The sequence below is a fragment of the Athene noctua genome, chromosome 1, assembly GCF_965140245.1.
Source record: "Athene noctua chromosome 1, bAthNoc1.hap1.1, whole genome shotgun sequence".
Taxonomy (NCBI): Eukaryota; Metazoa; Chordata; class Aves; order Strigiformes; family Strigidae; genus Athene; species Athene noctua.
Genome location: NC_134037.1, coordinates 97,555,856 through 97,571,841, shown reverse-complemented (window position 1 = coordinate 97,571,841; position 15,986 = coordinate 97,555,856). Strand labels below are relative to the sequence as shown.

Sequence of the window (15,986 nt, the reverse complement as noted above, 5' to 3'; positions counted from 1 at the left end):
TGCAACAAACAGACTAAACCAAAAAAATTGTAATCTTTTGCCTCAGATTCATTACAAGTGTACATTAGCTATTTAATGTTATGCCATGTATGTTTATATGTGTATGAGAGTCAGGCATACATGAAGTGTAATTGTATACATTAGGCTGGAAGAATTTACTGACCAGATGTCCAGGAATATATTTTTCTCTACTCAGCAGAAGAACAAAAACTTACAAGTCAGTTGCTCTCAGCTTCTGGTGAAAAGTAATATACATCCAAGATCCATGGTATACTAGAGATCTGTCCAGCTTACATTAAACTAATGCTGCATCTGTGTGACGCAAGGGTTTAGGCAAGGGGGGAAAAGTGGACCACGTACCAAATCATTAGGTTTTTAGCTATCTTTACAACAAAAAAATAAAGAAAAAATAAAGTCTTAGGAAGTTTATCTCCTGCAGTAATGCACAATGAAAAGAAATTAGACCGACATCTGTTACAATAGCAGAAAGTCCTGGACAGAGAGCTACACTACGTTAATGTAAGCCCTGGCTTTCAAGAAGTGTTCAATGAGTTACTAAGGTACAGACAGCCAAAACATACATTTAAATACCTTGCTAAGGTACATCTTTCCAAATGTATTTGGCACATATATTAGTACTACATCATGTGAAGCTCTCTTTAAAAAAATTAGAAAAGAAACAGTTGGCACCTGTATCAAATAGTTTCCTCTCAGCTTTATTAAAGCGTAAAAATGGTGGACATAACATTCAGTTTTTTCAAGGCCAGAGAAAAGGAAGTAACTCACTGTCCCAGTCTAAAAATACCAGCAAAGACATACTGTGCAGTATTTAAATGAACAAATCTTAGGAAAACGTTTGTAGTCTTTCAAACCAGAGCACAAGTTACCACAATTGCCTAATAGTACCCTTTACCTTTTAAAATCCTTTCTTTACTCACAGCAATTGAAACTGACAAACACACTTCTTTTTTTTCTGAACAACTTCAAGCACCTTGTTTAAAACTGGTGTAAAAAAATGCCAAATTTTGTGGAGAATATTAACCATACCATTACCAAACGTATGCACTACACTTAGATCTTTATCAGACAGACTTTTGCCTTTTTTTTTTCAACATTCAGAAACAAATGTAGAAAGAAGAGCGCAGTCTTGGAGACAATCAGCCTTTTTGGACCAGCACAGAAAAACTGCTCTTTGAAGTTCCAAGTGCTGCTCCACAGTGACAACTCTCTTTGTGTTGTCCCATCAGAGCTTCAGCCTGTTAACTTTTGCTTCGGTGACAGCAGCTACTAGTAATAAGATTCTTTGTAGGGAAGAAATATACTTTTTATCTGAAAACGAAAAGAAATTACCTACTCTGTGCAAAAGTAATAGTTTTAACAATTATTTTTTAAAACAGTTTTTCTTAGTAACTCTGTTTAGAAGAGTCAGACTTGTTAAAATTCATACGTAAACAAAATGCACGTTAAAAAACCTACCTGTAGATATCAGTGTGAATGATGGAATGTGATCTTTCAAGTAACCGAAGTAGAATCAATTTAAATTAATCAAAAGCAAAAGATCATGCAAAAGCTTTAAAGAACCACTATGGTATTGTAACAGCATTTCACAGTTAAAAAACAACATTATTTCATGAAATACTCACATAAAATGAGTAATTACTTTAAAAAGGGAAATGCCCAAAAGAAAGGGAAATACCAAAGCATATTGCAGTCTACTTGGTAACACAAAAAAGTAAATCATCACTGCTCACTAGGAAGCAGGGCAATAAAGTTACAAATATCTTATTACAGCTTGATAGCAAATTTGTATGCTAAAATCTACTCCACATAGTACTATATTCTTTTGACCAATCTTCATATCGTTTTCTTTCAGGAACATAAGTCATTGTAAACATAGCTCAGTATCAAGCAGAGGCAGAAATCAATAGCCAATCAGACAGGTGCAGAGAACAAAATGCCAACATGGTTTACAACAAACCAGTTATATAAAAATTCCACAATTAATCTTCTCATAAATATGGAATAAGTATAACCAAACAAGTATGAAATTTAAAATTTTGTTATGAGTGGATAGCTTAAAAAAAAAAAAAAGAATCTTAATGTATGCAGCTTTAAATCGCTGTATTCATTTTTAAATTCTTCCTGGTGCAACACATCAAAGTAATTTAAAAAAACAAAATAAAGTTTGTTGAGTAAGAATAGACTTGCAGCATAATTTGAGGCTCAAGCACAGGCCCTGATGAACAGCTGTGGGGAAAAATATGTTCTCAAAGCAATGACCACCATACATATGTTTTTCACCACTGTAACACATCATAGGAAAAGCAGCAGCCTCTTAAATAATTGGATTCTACATTATACAATAATTAAAATACCCTTCACACAGGAAAATGTCTTCTATTTCTAAATCTACCTAATAATCACTTTTCCCTATTCAACATCTTACCCGTGATTATATGTATAAATGCTAAGAAAAATGCCTTAGCCACAGTTCAGTTGGTTATGAGTAGATTTTAATATCTAATTAAGATGGGCCATTATTTCAAAGAGACACCACTGGAGATTAACTGAATGATACAATATATGGCATTGACTCAATTGGCAGCGGTTATTTTCTTTGGGTCTAGAACAAGGTAATATCCTATGCAAGAGTTAAAATGCTTTGATCCACTCTGTCATCTCGAAGAATGTCTTTTATTAATGCAACAGAGATGCCTGCCAGGGTTTTCTTATCACCAGAATCAATGCTGCTAAAGGTGCTATATTTCAGATGTGACCTAACATTCAGGTTCTATTTTTGTTCACTGTGGAGCCTTTTTTACAAGAAAGAAGGTAACAGCTCTGCAGACTTGGCCACCTAACTTTTTATTACTATTTCTACTGAAGTTTCCTTCTTTCCTGTCATGCCATATTGCTGAGCTCAGTTTGGGGGTACTCACATTTCTTTACTCACTCGGCATCAGCAGTGGCCATATAATTCCTATAAATAGGACTTGATCCTGAAGATCCCACTCACAGATGTAAATGTAAGTGTCTGATGAGACTGGTACTGTCTAATAAGTTTGTAAAACACAGACATGAAACTATAACATATTATTATAAAACATTTACATACTCAAAGACTGCAAAACAATAGGATTTCCTTAGTATGACTTATTTCCCTCCCACACTTACAAGCAAAGCAAATTAACATATCTCCGTACTTCATGCTTTTAATCTAACATCACCTCTTTAATATAGTTTATAAAACACAACAAAACTAAGTCCTTATCAGTAAGTTAGAATAAGTGCAAAATCAGTTCCTTACTAAAACAATCTGACATATGGATTGACTTTTCAAATAATTAAAGGCTTAATATGTTTGCCATTTACAAATCCAAATCAAGTGACATGATAGGCTGGATAAACCTGGAACTTGACCTCGCACTGGTGAAATAAAAGGGAAATTCCTTCCACTTTTGAATTAAGAATGTCAAAACCAAGGTTCTGAATGGGCAAGGCTTGGAGATACTACTGTATTCCGTATGTTTCCATTATTCCCTGTTAACCACAGCTCCATTTTCTAAAACCTAAGAACTAAGAATGGATGGATCTTCAGTTTGTAGACTTTGTTTCATCACATGTTGTAAAGCACTGGTTCATCATAAAGTGGTATAACTACAGTAACTCCTCATTTTCTATCAGAGTAACAGTGTGGTACATGACAGCACAGCAGCCATGGAGCTCCACCCCTTGACCCAGAAGCCTCCAGATGGTTCTGTTTTTTAAAAGTTAATAGCTATTGAGATGATTACCTTAAGCATTTTAACATCTTAAAGGTTATAGTAAAATTGTATTTATATATAACACACCAGTTAAAGCACAAAGTACAAAGTATTCGCACATTCTGTAAGAAATTCAAACTATGGAAGAGATGTGCTTAGAGCCTCTTTCGTGTGTCAGTAAACATACAATCACTACGCAAAAGCAAAGTTTCTGAACTGATAGTACTTCAGTGGTCATACTCATTTTGAGATCAAGAACTGCTTTTAATTCAAACATTTAATCTAGTATCTCTTCCTCAGCTTCCTGTTCTACTTTTTAAGTTTAAAGCCTGATTCAGCCCCATTGAAACTGAAGGGAACTTTGCAGTTAATGTCCTAAACCTCATCTCCATTTCTCTGACAACTGTTCTCCTCATCTTGTTCCTGTTTATGTCCAACCTTTATGTCCTTATACTTCTGTTTCTTCGTGCAGATATCACCTACATTTGCCTCTGCCTGCTATTTCCTGTGTATTGTCATTTCACTCTTCAAAAAAGTGTAATGAAAGTGAAAGTATACAGGGGTTTGAATAATCTTGTGATGTGAACATAGGGGAGCAGAATAGACCAATGGTTTTCAATCCTTTTTTGGACTCTCAGAGCCCTATAAAGTTTTCCTTTAGAGTCAGTATCCAGAAACGAGATCTACTGACAATACGGTGGTTTGGGGATCTTTCTATTAATCAACTGACATGGGCCTCTCAAAAACAGTCTGTGGAGTCCCAAAGGCTCCTACATCAAAGGTTAAAGACCGCTGAACTAGATCTTTAGTTATAGAAGGGACTTCTCTATAATTCTGAGAGGCATCCATCTTATGTTAAGTAATTTTACACTGTTGACTCATTCAGTGACATCATGAAGCCCTAAAAATCTCAAGGAACTTCGTACTTCCATACTGATGAGTAAATTCAAAATTTTCCCTTATAAATAAGCTAACGATTTATTTATGACAAACAACAAAAATCTTTCCTAAAAACCCACATACATGAAATTTACATTTCAATTAAATTGCTAGCAATTGAGAATAAAACCTATTTAGAATAATGTGTTTAAGAAACTCACTGGTACCAAAAAACCTATCTTAAAAAATAATTCTCAAGTAAATGTAAAATCTTGATTATCCTAACTCCAGCTCCTAATAACCTCAAGCCATAAAAAAGCCTCAGCATAAAGAATGAGGTTCATTTCTATGTTCCAAAACAAGAAAAAAAAAAATATATTGCTGGCACTTGCATATAGCTGAGCTTACGCCTTTAAACAAGATATGGGACCACCTCTGTCAGGTGCTCTACTTGTAGACTCCATGTTCAAGACAGTTACTATATGATTTGAACCCCTGGGTTTGGGTGACAGGCACAGGTTTTAGTTCTTTAAAGAATAAACTCTTCAGATTTTTCACAGTAAATTCAAGATCACTGGCTGAAAACTTTAGACAATTACTAAAAATACCTCTGAAAAGAGTCAGGTAAAAAAAGCCGCTTTACATTATTTTAATTATTTTAAACACAAACAGTGTAAACATTCAGTGGGCAGAGAGCAAAACCCTTACCCATCTCCTGACAAGCTGGTACCTTCATCACCAGACTACAGATATGTTTTCTCTCTACCCTTTTTTGTATTCCCTTCTCTCATATTCAACAGGTGAAATGTAAGATAGCTCACATTTCAGCCTTCCTAGAAGGCTAGTTAAAGAAAAAGCAAGGTCTAGCATGAAATGACAGCAGCAGGTGCATAAGTGCTCAGCCTGTCGTGCATAATTTGCAAGACTAAATGCCAAGCCAGACAACACTAATAACAAAGCTATAGCTTCTTAGACCTCCAAGTAAATCTGTACTCTGTCATGGCATAGGGAATGGTTCCTTTTAAACTAACCCTAGAATTCACACTTCCTTCTTGAAAAGGCATCATAACCACCAGAAAAGTACTTCTCAAACTCTCCATGAAACCATAATGAAGCAGCCTACAGAAGCACGTTAAAGTTTTCAGTAGAACTAAATTTTAAACAACAGCAATTTGTGGTAGTTCTCAAGATCTGTTGGGCTATGCTACCATTCAAAGCAATACACAAAGCAGTAGTTTGTACAAAAGCAGTGATTTTAGACACCTTAAGCTAAAGTAATTTCAGACTCTGAACTCCAGTATCAAATAAATAACTGAATTTGGGATGCTGTTATGCATTGTTGATGCCCAACTCTGTTTCATCTTAAGTATTCTTTTATCAGCCATCCTAGGAGTCTCCCCTCTCTGTACAATGCCTAAATTAGAGTTTACTTTAAGCATTTCACTTCCTCCATGTATTATGCACAGATGTTACACACCAAAGCCCCTTTATACATGTGGGACCCAAACTTTATTACTATCTGAAAACCATCGTGAAACCCTGTAATTTATTTATTTTTACTTTATTACTATCTAAAACATATCATGAACTTCTGTAATTAAAAATAAAAGGAGTAGCTTGGCCTATTTCAAACACTTGGCCCTACAGCCACTTTATGTACAGATCTTGAGGGAGGTCAGATAAAGGAAAACTTAAATTTTTTTCTTATTTAGCATATTTAGGTAGTCACGTAAATTTATTGTCAAGTTTTTAATTTACAGAAAAGTTCAAGTAATCAAATTATAAACAACAGGAAAAAGTCTTCATGACACACTGCTGAAAATGAGCACTATCAAGCGGCAGCAATGAAAGTGTTTTAACGAGGTTATTATTGCCAACAATATGACAAATCAAGTCCCCCAAACTATAAAAGAGTAGTAAAGGCAAAAAATAACATAGCTAGTATGTCAGCTCCAGTTATATTGGAAATGCTTAAATACGAATGAATGTACTGAAATTCAGTCTGGAAAAGACATCTTAACTGTGAAGGGCTGGGTATTCTTTTTTGCATGAGGAACACACTTACCCGGATTTCAAGTCTGTAATCCGTAAACAGTTAGTAGCATCCAGTCCTACTTTTCCATTTCTGACCACGCTGGAAATAAAGGGCGAGAGTGCTGGAGAAATTCTGTTCAAGGCAACTTCAGGTGACATTTTATTATGTTCCTCTTTCCTTTAGTCTTGAGCTGTACAGGGATGGTAAGGGGGGAGGTAAAATCAAAAACCATCCTACTTATTTGATGTAACATTCACATGCACTCTGCAAACACCACAAGAACAAAGATAAGCATGCAAAGGATTGGGAATATAGAGTAACTGAAGTGTGCACAGTTTATAAAGAAAAAATAAAGCCCATTTATTCAACGTCAACGTAAAACCAGACTTATATCCTAGGTTCTTTTAATTAAGATCCTACCCCTATGAGAAAGAAAAAAAATTGAGGGCCATTCTGACACTTCACAGCCTAGCCCTTCTTGTGAGTATTTCCATTAGGAGTCTATAATTGACAAGCCAAATTTGTTCTGCTTCCACTGAAATCAATGGGACTTATATTACTGATTGCAATGGGACCAAGGGTTTGATTATGTCTCTGTATTCTCATTTGTAATTTCTAATACCACTAGTATAACCATAATCAGTATTACTTTTACATTACTTCATTAGGTAGCTATTTACAGCATTTCACGATGCCTTTTAAGGGCTAACACTGCTTTTCTTTCAGCGGTATCCCCATACCCTTTGAAAGGCATCTTCATTCACAAAACACATCAGGAAGCTGATGTACACACATATTAAGAACAGCTTTTTCAGAAGTGCTTGTAATTGTGTGACCTTATGCTAAATACCAGTTAGGCCTTTAAGTCAGCACACTTTAAGAACCTGCTGCTTTTTAGCTGAAACACAGAAACAGAGCATGCACATATTTTAACACATTGCACCACAAAAAGGCTAGAGTATGTGGACAATAACAGATTGTGGTAGGAGAAACGGGAGAAAAGAAGGGTAAGTAGCCTTTTAATATGCTAACATACTCGATTGTATTCTTAGGCACTGAGTTTCATCTGAAAATTAACCGAATTTGACAGTTTTAGAAAACAAAGCTGGAAATGACTCAAGGTAACATAAACAAGCTACTGACAAGTGGGGCAGAACTCATACTTAAAACTCTGACCCCGAGAAGATATTTTTAAAAACACCCATTTAATTGAAGTACACCAATACATACTGTATTTACTGCCTTACAAGATGCTGCATATGGACTGCTGTATTAATAACTGTTCTATAAAGAGAGCGTGAACAACTCATGACAATAGTTGCAATTTTCTGTTGTTTCTAATACTCAGTTTACAAGCATTAGTTGGTAACTAATGGCTATTCTACAAACTAAGTAATTCCTACCAGTTGGTAACTGGCAACAACATTGAAGTTACATATTTCATTCTCGCCAAAATCATTCACACAGAAGTAGCATGAAGCAATGTTCAAGGAAGAGTATTTATCCTAGCTATTTGGAACGTATCTGAATAAAGCCAAGGCCAGGCACTTTAAGGCAAACAAGGACTAATAAAGACTTCCTAAAAATAGTAATTATCTTCAATACACTGGTTCTTGTATTTTATGGCAGTAAAAAAGGTGAAAACCATGTCCTAACATATGTGTTCTCTTCACGCATATGACCGGTTGTAATTGACAATGGGCAACAACTTAAGTTTGCTTAGAAAACACCTAGAGCAATTTAAGATGCCACCTCCTGTTTGTTACTTTTCCACCAAAAATTACTGCCTACTCACCTTTATTCTTCCCCAGAGGAACTGAGAGGACACAAGTCTATACTTGACCTATTTCAACTCAAAATCCAACGGCTTGGATTGGACCAATAAAAACGAGTGTAAAACCAAAATGATACTCCACATGAGAGCGGCTAAAACAAGGCACATGTCAGTCTGCCAGCTCCACTGTAGGGAAGAGTAATTTCAAGTAGAGGGGCAGCTGGACCGATGAAGGCAAGAACTTCTTAAGCCATGAAACACATTCTGAAAAACAAGCTATCCTTCTAGCAGTCTTAAAGGCATACACAAAGATCTCAGAATTGGTTCTGATGATGACACATTCTAAGGGGACTAGGTGTTATGAGGGTAGAAGTGTGAGATGTAAGAAATACATGTGGTTATCAGAGCTGAATAGATGCACCTTCCAAAATGAACCGCAGGATGAGATTCCTTACGTTTTTGTTAATAAAATACATAGGTATTGTCAAAACAAGATGTAAATGACTTGCTAGGCATTTTTCCTGGTTTTATTGCACCATTTCTTTTAAGATCCACAATACCTTCTACATAACAAGCCAGATACACAATACTTAAAGGGTCACTATCAATTAAACTCACAGATTTATTTCGTAAACAAAGGTCTTTACAAACACAATTAGTACCCCTTTTAATAAGTTTCAGTTGTGATATACATATCCCCCCACCCCCCCTTAGTTTTCCCACAGTTGGGAAACACAACACAAACTCAAGGGAATTAACAAAATTCACTAGACCGTTTCCCTCCCGAAACAAAACACTTGAAAGAAGTAAACAGACTAATAGCTGAATCCGTTTAGGTCCAGCAGTCTGTCATTACGACTTCAGGCAAATATAACATATTCAAAGTAACCATAAAACCCCAGGCTCTGCTTCGGGCACCAGAGAGTGTCTGGAGGCCAGATACTCCGCTCCTCCACCACCGGTAATAACGTTACGGGGGTTAAGTGAAGCTGTAAGAAGGCAAAGGCAAATATTGCGATGGAGGCCCCGAAGTGCGAAGCAACCTTCCCCGTCCAAACCTCGCGGCTTGGCCGTCGGCAACCCCGGCTTCGTGGTTTTCACTTTGAGGGTGGCAGCCCCAGCTGCCGGGGTGTGGGGCAAAGCGAGGACCCACGACCACCTCCACCTCCTGCCGCCGTGCCCGGACACATCCCCGCCCGCCCGGGACGCGCTCGGCAGCGAGGATCTGCGGAGCCCCGGGTAAACCCCCGGGCAAACCCCCGGCTTCCGCGGCCTTGGCGCGGGAGGCCGGACGCGGGCTGACCTCCGCCGCGCCCCGCTCCCTCCCCAGCCGGGCCCCGCCCGCCGACTCGCCGCCCCCCGCCTCGGCGAGCCGCCCTGGGCCACGTGCCGGCGGGACGAGCCGGGGCCGCCCTGTGCGAAGGCGGCGGGCCCGCCACCCGAGGAGCTGCCAGCCGCCCCGCCCCGCCACGGCGGCGGCGCCCGGGAGCGGGCCAGGCGGCCGCCGGGCTGTGCTTAGGCCAGTCGTCGCCCTGGGCCGCAGCGGCCCCCGCGCCGCCTCCTGCTCGGCTCCTCCCGAGCCGGGCCTGCAGCCTCCGGCACCGGACCCCCTACCCCCAAGGGCCCCGGGGCTAGCGGAGCGGGGGCCGGGGGGGGGGGGGAGCCGGGGCAGAAGCCAGCCAGCCCACCCCCTCGCTCGCTCGCTCGCTCGCTCGCCCGCCCGCCCGCCGCGCCGCTCCCCCGGGGCCGGCAGGGGCGCTGCTCCCGCCCGCCCCTCCCCGGGCCCCGCCATACCTACGGCGGCCGGAACACAGCCGCTTAGCAACGGCCGCGGACACGCGCCCGTCCCGTCCACCCGCGCCCAGCGTGCGCGCCCCCGCTCCCGCCCCGCCGCGCGGCGTGCGCGCCTCCGCCCCCCGCGGCCGCCGCCGCAGCTCCCCGGGCCGGAGGGGTCTTCCCCGGCCTCGCTATTGGCGGCCGCCGCAGTGCCTGGGCGGGCGGTCTCGCCGTGCAGGCGTGGGGCTGCGGTCGCGGGGCGGCCGGAGCGGGGCGAGGCGGGGGAGAAGGCGAGGGCGAGGAGGGGAGGGGGCGGCCTGCCAGCAGGCGTTCGCCGGGGGCACCCCTCCCGGCCGAAGGCCCCTTCGGGCCGGCCGCCGCCACCTCCCCCGCCCGTCGCCCGTGGCAACGGGCGAAGCCGGTGCGGCGGCGGCGGGGCCCGGCCCGGCCTGGCCTGGCGCGAAGGTCGGGTCCAGGGTCCAGGCGGCACCTTGGCCGGGCTGCGGGGCCTGGGCCTGCCCCGTCCCCTGGTGCCATGGCCGCTGAGGTGGTGGTTGTGGGATCCTGTATGACCGACCTGGTCAGGTTAGTACCCGGTGGGGCTCCCGCAGGCCGACAGGCCCCGGCGCGGCGCCGGTTTTCTGCCCTCACAGGACGGAGGGGCCCCGAGGTCACGGTGCCCGGGGCAGAGCAGCGGCTCCCGGCGCCTCCCCAGCCCTCTTGCCCTGGGCTCGGGAGAGCGGGTGTCACGTCTCCCTCCAGGCCGGGACAGGAGAAGTGGGGTCGGCGCCAGGTGAGGCGGCGCGGAGCTCTCGGCCCTGGGCAGAGGGAGCCGAGGCGGGGAGTTGGCTGCGGCGGGGGCAGGGGGAAGGAGCAGAGCCGCCGGTGGGGGCGGCTGGGCCCGGGTGATGTCAGCCCTGCAAATAATACTTTGAAAGAAGACTGTGGGAACTGGGAGAAGTTTGAACGTGTTGTCTGCTGGAGCTTTGATCAGCTGTCTGTAACTTAAGGGAGAAGAGAGACTTGGGTTTGTGTTTTCAGCTGTGCTAGGTGGCTCGGCGTTAGCCTTGCCAGAAAAGCAGCGTTTCATAGTAACCCGCGTGGGAAATCGTGAACTTTGATACTCTTTATCAGCAGAGGAGTTTGAAACGATTTTATGATGGTGAATAAAGCTGGTCAACTGTAACACGTTTTCAGTTCAAAGCACTTGTCTCCACTTGAAAAGCGAGAAAGAAAGCTTAATATTGCAAATAAACTGAAGTTAGCTCCGTGAAAAAGTAGGTTGTAAGTTGATTACTTGCAAACAGCATTTTCTGTGACACTTTGAAAGAAAAGAGAGAGAGAAGACCTCCTAAGCAATTCATATCCAAACATCGCAAAGTGGAAATAGGAAGCCCTTAAAAATTTAGCACCTCTGCATCCCAAAGCTGGTTTTTAAATTATGAAATCTTTTTTTAAAGGAATGGCTTCATTCCTTTTTTTAAATTTTCTGGGCATTTTGCTTTTAGAATTAGTTACTTGGGTCTCATTTTTTTTTTTTAATACATAGGTAAAGTTTGGGAACTTGTTTCAAAAATTAAAATACAGAAGTTCATGAAAGCTCTTGGTTCCAGCAGCCTGGGTTTTATAGCAAATACTAAATATCTGAAGAATTCAGGCAAAATTGCAAGAGTTGGCAACGATGCAAATACTAACCTAAACTGGCTGACCTTGTCAGCCCCAGTAAACTTGCAGATCAGTCTTTGATTTGCACTAATAGATCTGTTTTTAAAACTATATATGCAGACTTGCTTAAAATAGGATTTAAAACCGTATGTATCTGGACTGCATCAGCTTGTCCTGCTGGGAATTCTGCAGTAAAAAACCTAATTCCTCAATCAGCAGACAATTATATCAAAAGCCTGTGGCTCAAGAAAGTGTAGAATACATGATTAGCAGAATATGCTGAGGACTAAGTACAGTTTAGGTACAGACGTGTGTTGCAGAAATGATGAAAACCCTTAAATAATCATGGAACCTGTGTCAGAAAGATTTAATGCTTTATGTAATCTGCAGAACACACTGGCAGCTTCCCAAGAAGAATAGTTGTCTTGTATGTCAGAGTAAGATCTCGTAGAACTGATCTTGACGTTATGTGTGAACGTGCTATCAGATGCTTGTGACGTTATATTGAAATATAAAACATGGTGCTGTAACCTCAAGACGTTCCTTTTCCTGTCTCTAAAATGTGGGAAGAAAAATCAAGAAAAAATTGTCTACCAGTTTAAACACTGCTGACAGCCGCAGCTTTGGACTTTTTCTTGACACTTCCAACAAAAAAAACTCCAAACAAATTTCCGGTTTTTTGGCTGCAAGTTTGAAATGATAGAAATACAGTAATTTATTTGAAGCCGTATTAACTGGCCATATTGTAACCAGAGATTAAACCGTGGGTTGTAGCCATGGATGCTGTTACAGTGAGATTAAGTGTTTGAAGAAAAGCCATTTCACTTTTCAGTCAGCTGAGAGGGTTTCTTAAATTGTACGAATGCTATCACAAGAATATATCTGACTAACAATTATTAGCCTCTAAGCAGCAGTGAAGGGCTTTTTATTAGTGATAAGCTAATTTGCTTCCACTGAAAAAGAAGGGACAGCCTCAGTCTTTCAGTTACTAGCGCAGTACTTCAGGCACTTAAGAAAAAGAGGGGGTCTAAATTTAGCTGGCAAGAGTTTAATCTGATTGAAATCTCCATGTAGTACCCATGTAGACATAGTTTACATGTATCCTGTGTTAAAAAAAATCCTGGTAAAATTACTGGGAAGTACTAAACTGTACGCTGGCATGCACCTAGGTGGAGAGCAAAGCTATGAAATACGGAAAAATAGGCAAACTTTAATAAATGTGATAAAAGCTGCCAGGTTGGGATTAGGATTGATGCCAGGAGGGTACCTGTTGACTGTCTCCATATCTGGGATTTAGACGGGGTTGTATATTCTAGCTTTAAAGCTAGGGTTCATTTAAACCAGGATGAAAGAGCGTCAGGTTTTTGTAAGTTTGGCTGTCATTTTTGCTGATGTTTCAGTTTGTAAAAGACATGGGCAGCAGTGATCATGTTAAATGCCTGTCTATCACCCATTTGGAGGAGGCTGAATAAACTGAATGAGGAGTGAGAGTCACGCAAAGGAGGTCAGACACCTCTTTGGACACATTGTGTTTGATAGGCGTATTCACCACTCAACAGTAAAGCCTATCTTTCCTAGAAGATGATCATATTGACTGAGATTCTGCCAGAGCTAGACGATGCTATGTTATAACTCAAACTATAAAATACCATGTTGACCCTTTAGAAAACAATCTTGGCCCTCTGTCTGGAAAGCTAGAAGCTCAGAGTGGCAGACATTAAATGGTAAACATTCCCATGGCTGCAGAGGCAAGGTACCGAAAATCAGAAAGATAAGCTTCAAGCTACCATTGGACATATGGTAGCTAGACTCACCGCTAAAAAAAAGTTAGCACATAATGTTTTTACTCAGTACAGTAAAGTAATGATTTAAAGAAGTGGAACCCCTGTGTGAAATGGAAATGTACAATTTGAAATTTGCTATGTCTTATGTAATGACCAAGAAGGAAAAGGATGAGGACCTTCTGTTGAAGACAGTATTCAAATGTAATTTTGGGAAATAATCAAATTCAGAAGAAAGGGTAGTGTGCCTTAAAGTTCTTTTAAAGGGAAGGGGCCCAGTGGTTTGCTTTTAAAACACTGTTCTCATTGGAAATTCTTTTCTCATTGTCCTGTAGCGCTGCAGTGGCAGAATGTGGGTTTTCTAAAGTGAATTTAGTATAATCAAAACAACCTCACGTACATACATGCAGTAAACCACACTCTTTGGCTTAATAGGACCAGGAACAAAACATATTTGTGGTCACAATCACAATCAACACTTCATTGGCAATAGCAGGCAATAGTAGTAGAAAACAAAAACAGCATTATTCTCTATGATCTAGATATCAAACCAGACGGGTATCATCCATAGTATTATTTAAATAGTTTCTGTTCTGACTCATATTTGCAGACTGGTCGTGGCATTGGCATTTTAATTCATATTAAATCAGGACAAGACTAAACGTATAAACCAATGAGAGTCAGACACACTAAAACAATTAGAATAAACAGGAGAAACTTTGGCATGGCAATTGAAAACAGCAGAAGCAAAGAACAAAATGTAAGACGGAAAAAGAGTCTTTGGATAGTCAAAACAGCCATAGTTTTTCACTTTAACTCAAGAGAATGAGACCACAGTCCAAATACTGGAAAACTGTGTTTGGTAGGATGTTCAAAATTTGAAGTCTTAGTTTTCTGTGGACCCCTTTCCTTCCCTGAAGTTGCTTCCATTCCCTGTAGGGAGTGGAACTAAAAGTTCTGCTTTCAGTCCCCTGTTGTCACAACCATCGTTAATAATTATGACAAGTAGTAAACTGATTGAAAGCATTCAGCGCGAGAAAAAAGACATGGCAGAGAAAGCACTGAGCTACAAAGTAGCATGTTGCCAGGCTAGAGTGGACATTGGTGACAAATGCACATCTGGAATTAAGATCTCAGAGTAGCCTGGTGGACACCTCAAACCATCTTCATTAACCGAGCACAATCTCTGCTTGTGCAAAATGGCAATGTTATCTCCAAGAGTGAGATTCTACCTCTTCCTCTTAAGTCCTTCGTGTGATTATTGTCAGCTGAAGTGCTGAAGTAAATGGTTTATTGGCTCATTGGAGATGTCTATGATCCAAAGCTCTGTCTGTAATTTATTTTTTAAAGGGCAATATTTGGGACAATAATACCAGGCTTTTTTTGTGGGAATGTGAAAAGGTATTTTCTTATGTTTCTTTTGAGTGAGCAGAGAAAGTCTCACATGTGACTTCATTTTCTTCTTTGCTTTGTTTCCAGGTCTTTCACATGTGTTCCTATTTCCACCATTTCTCATGCATGCACAATCACCAAGTTTTAATGGTTTTTTTCTTACTTTAATGTTTTAATGTTTTTTTCTGGTCTTCAGCTTCTCCTAGCAGCAAAGTGTTCTAGAATCCTTCAAATCCATTTCAGTTGTGTTTTTGTTTTTATCTGTAATGCTTCCCCTGCAGCAGCCACTCCTCATTCTAGTCAATCTTCCATTGCCAGCAGCATGGGAAAGCACAACTGTGAAGGAATACAAGCTTAGTCCAGTTGAGGAAATTAATCTTTTGGATCCAGAGAAAGGCATCAAGGCATGAGAGAATGTGTCATCTGTGAATTGTTTAGTTTATGTAATAGTGAAAAATCTGGGCTTGATTTCAGAGCCTGTGCTATTCCCTTGTCATCTTCTCTGACCTAGCAAAGTTTGGATGTATAGTAAATGCAGGATCTGCAGGCTCAGTGTTTTGTTGTTCTGCTTTGTTTTTAGAGAAACTTCCTTTTGCCTTCTCTTGCCTGGTAAGAAGAAATCTGTATCTTGGGGCCCCAAAAAGAAAAACAGATTAAAAATCAAGTTGATGAAATCCTCAGTAATGGGATTGAGTAAGAAAATTGTGTTCTGTTCATATACAGCTTTTGAATATCTGTAGTGGCCCAGACACTGCTCAGCTGATGTGTGGCCTGATCTAAGCCCATTCATGTCAAAAGAAGCTTTTCACTGCTGTAAACTGTCATTAAATTGTTGTCCCCCCCGCAAAGTCTGAGTGATCAGTTTATTTTAGGGTGAGACACAGTTTAATGTTTTTAGTGTGTTAGAAGTATTTGCTGTT

General features: G+C 41.1%; 2 protein-coding genes across 3 annotated transcripts in view; one reads left to right on the top strand and one right to left on the bottom strand.

The window, feature by feature from the left end:
• The window catches only part of BABAM2 (BRISC and BRCA1 A complex member 2), a 177,433-nt gene extending 167,088 nt beyond the window's left edge, over window positions 1-10,345 (bottom strand). The window contains exons 1-2 of one of the 2 annotated variants that reach the window (XM_074897058.1): window positions 10,247-10,345; window positions 6,709-6,868 (exon numbers count right to left, since the gene is read on the bottom strand). In XM_074897058.1, the coding sequence (XP_074753159.1) occupies window positions 6,709-6,836 (128 nt within the window). In that variant the 5' untranslated portion in view covers window positions 6,837-6,868; window positions 10,247-10,345. Of the gene's footprint in view, window positions 1-6,708; window positions 6,869-8,473; window positions 8,493-10,246 lie in introns of those variants that run through there. The other variant, XM_074897059.1, reaches the window with a different exon arrangement.
• Window positions 10,346-10,454: 109 nt separating this feature from the next.
• The window catches only part of RBKS (ribokinase), a 69,750-nt gene continuing 64,218 nt past the window's right edge, over window positions 10,455-15,986 (top strand). The window contains exon 1 of the mRNA XM_074897060.1: window positions 10,455-10,813. Coding sequence (XP_074753161.1) covers window positions 10,764-10,813 — 50 coding nt within the window. The 5' untranslated portion in view covers window positions 10,455-10,763. The remainder of the gene's footprint in view (window positions 10,814-15,986) is intronic.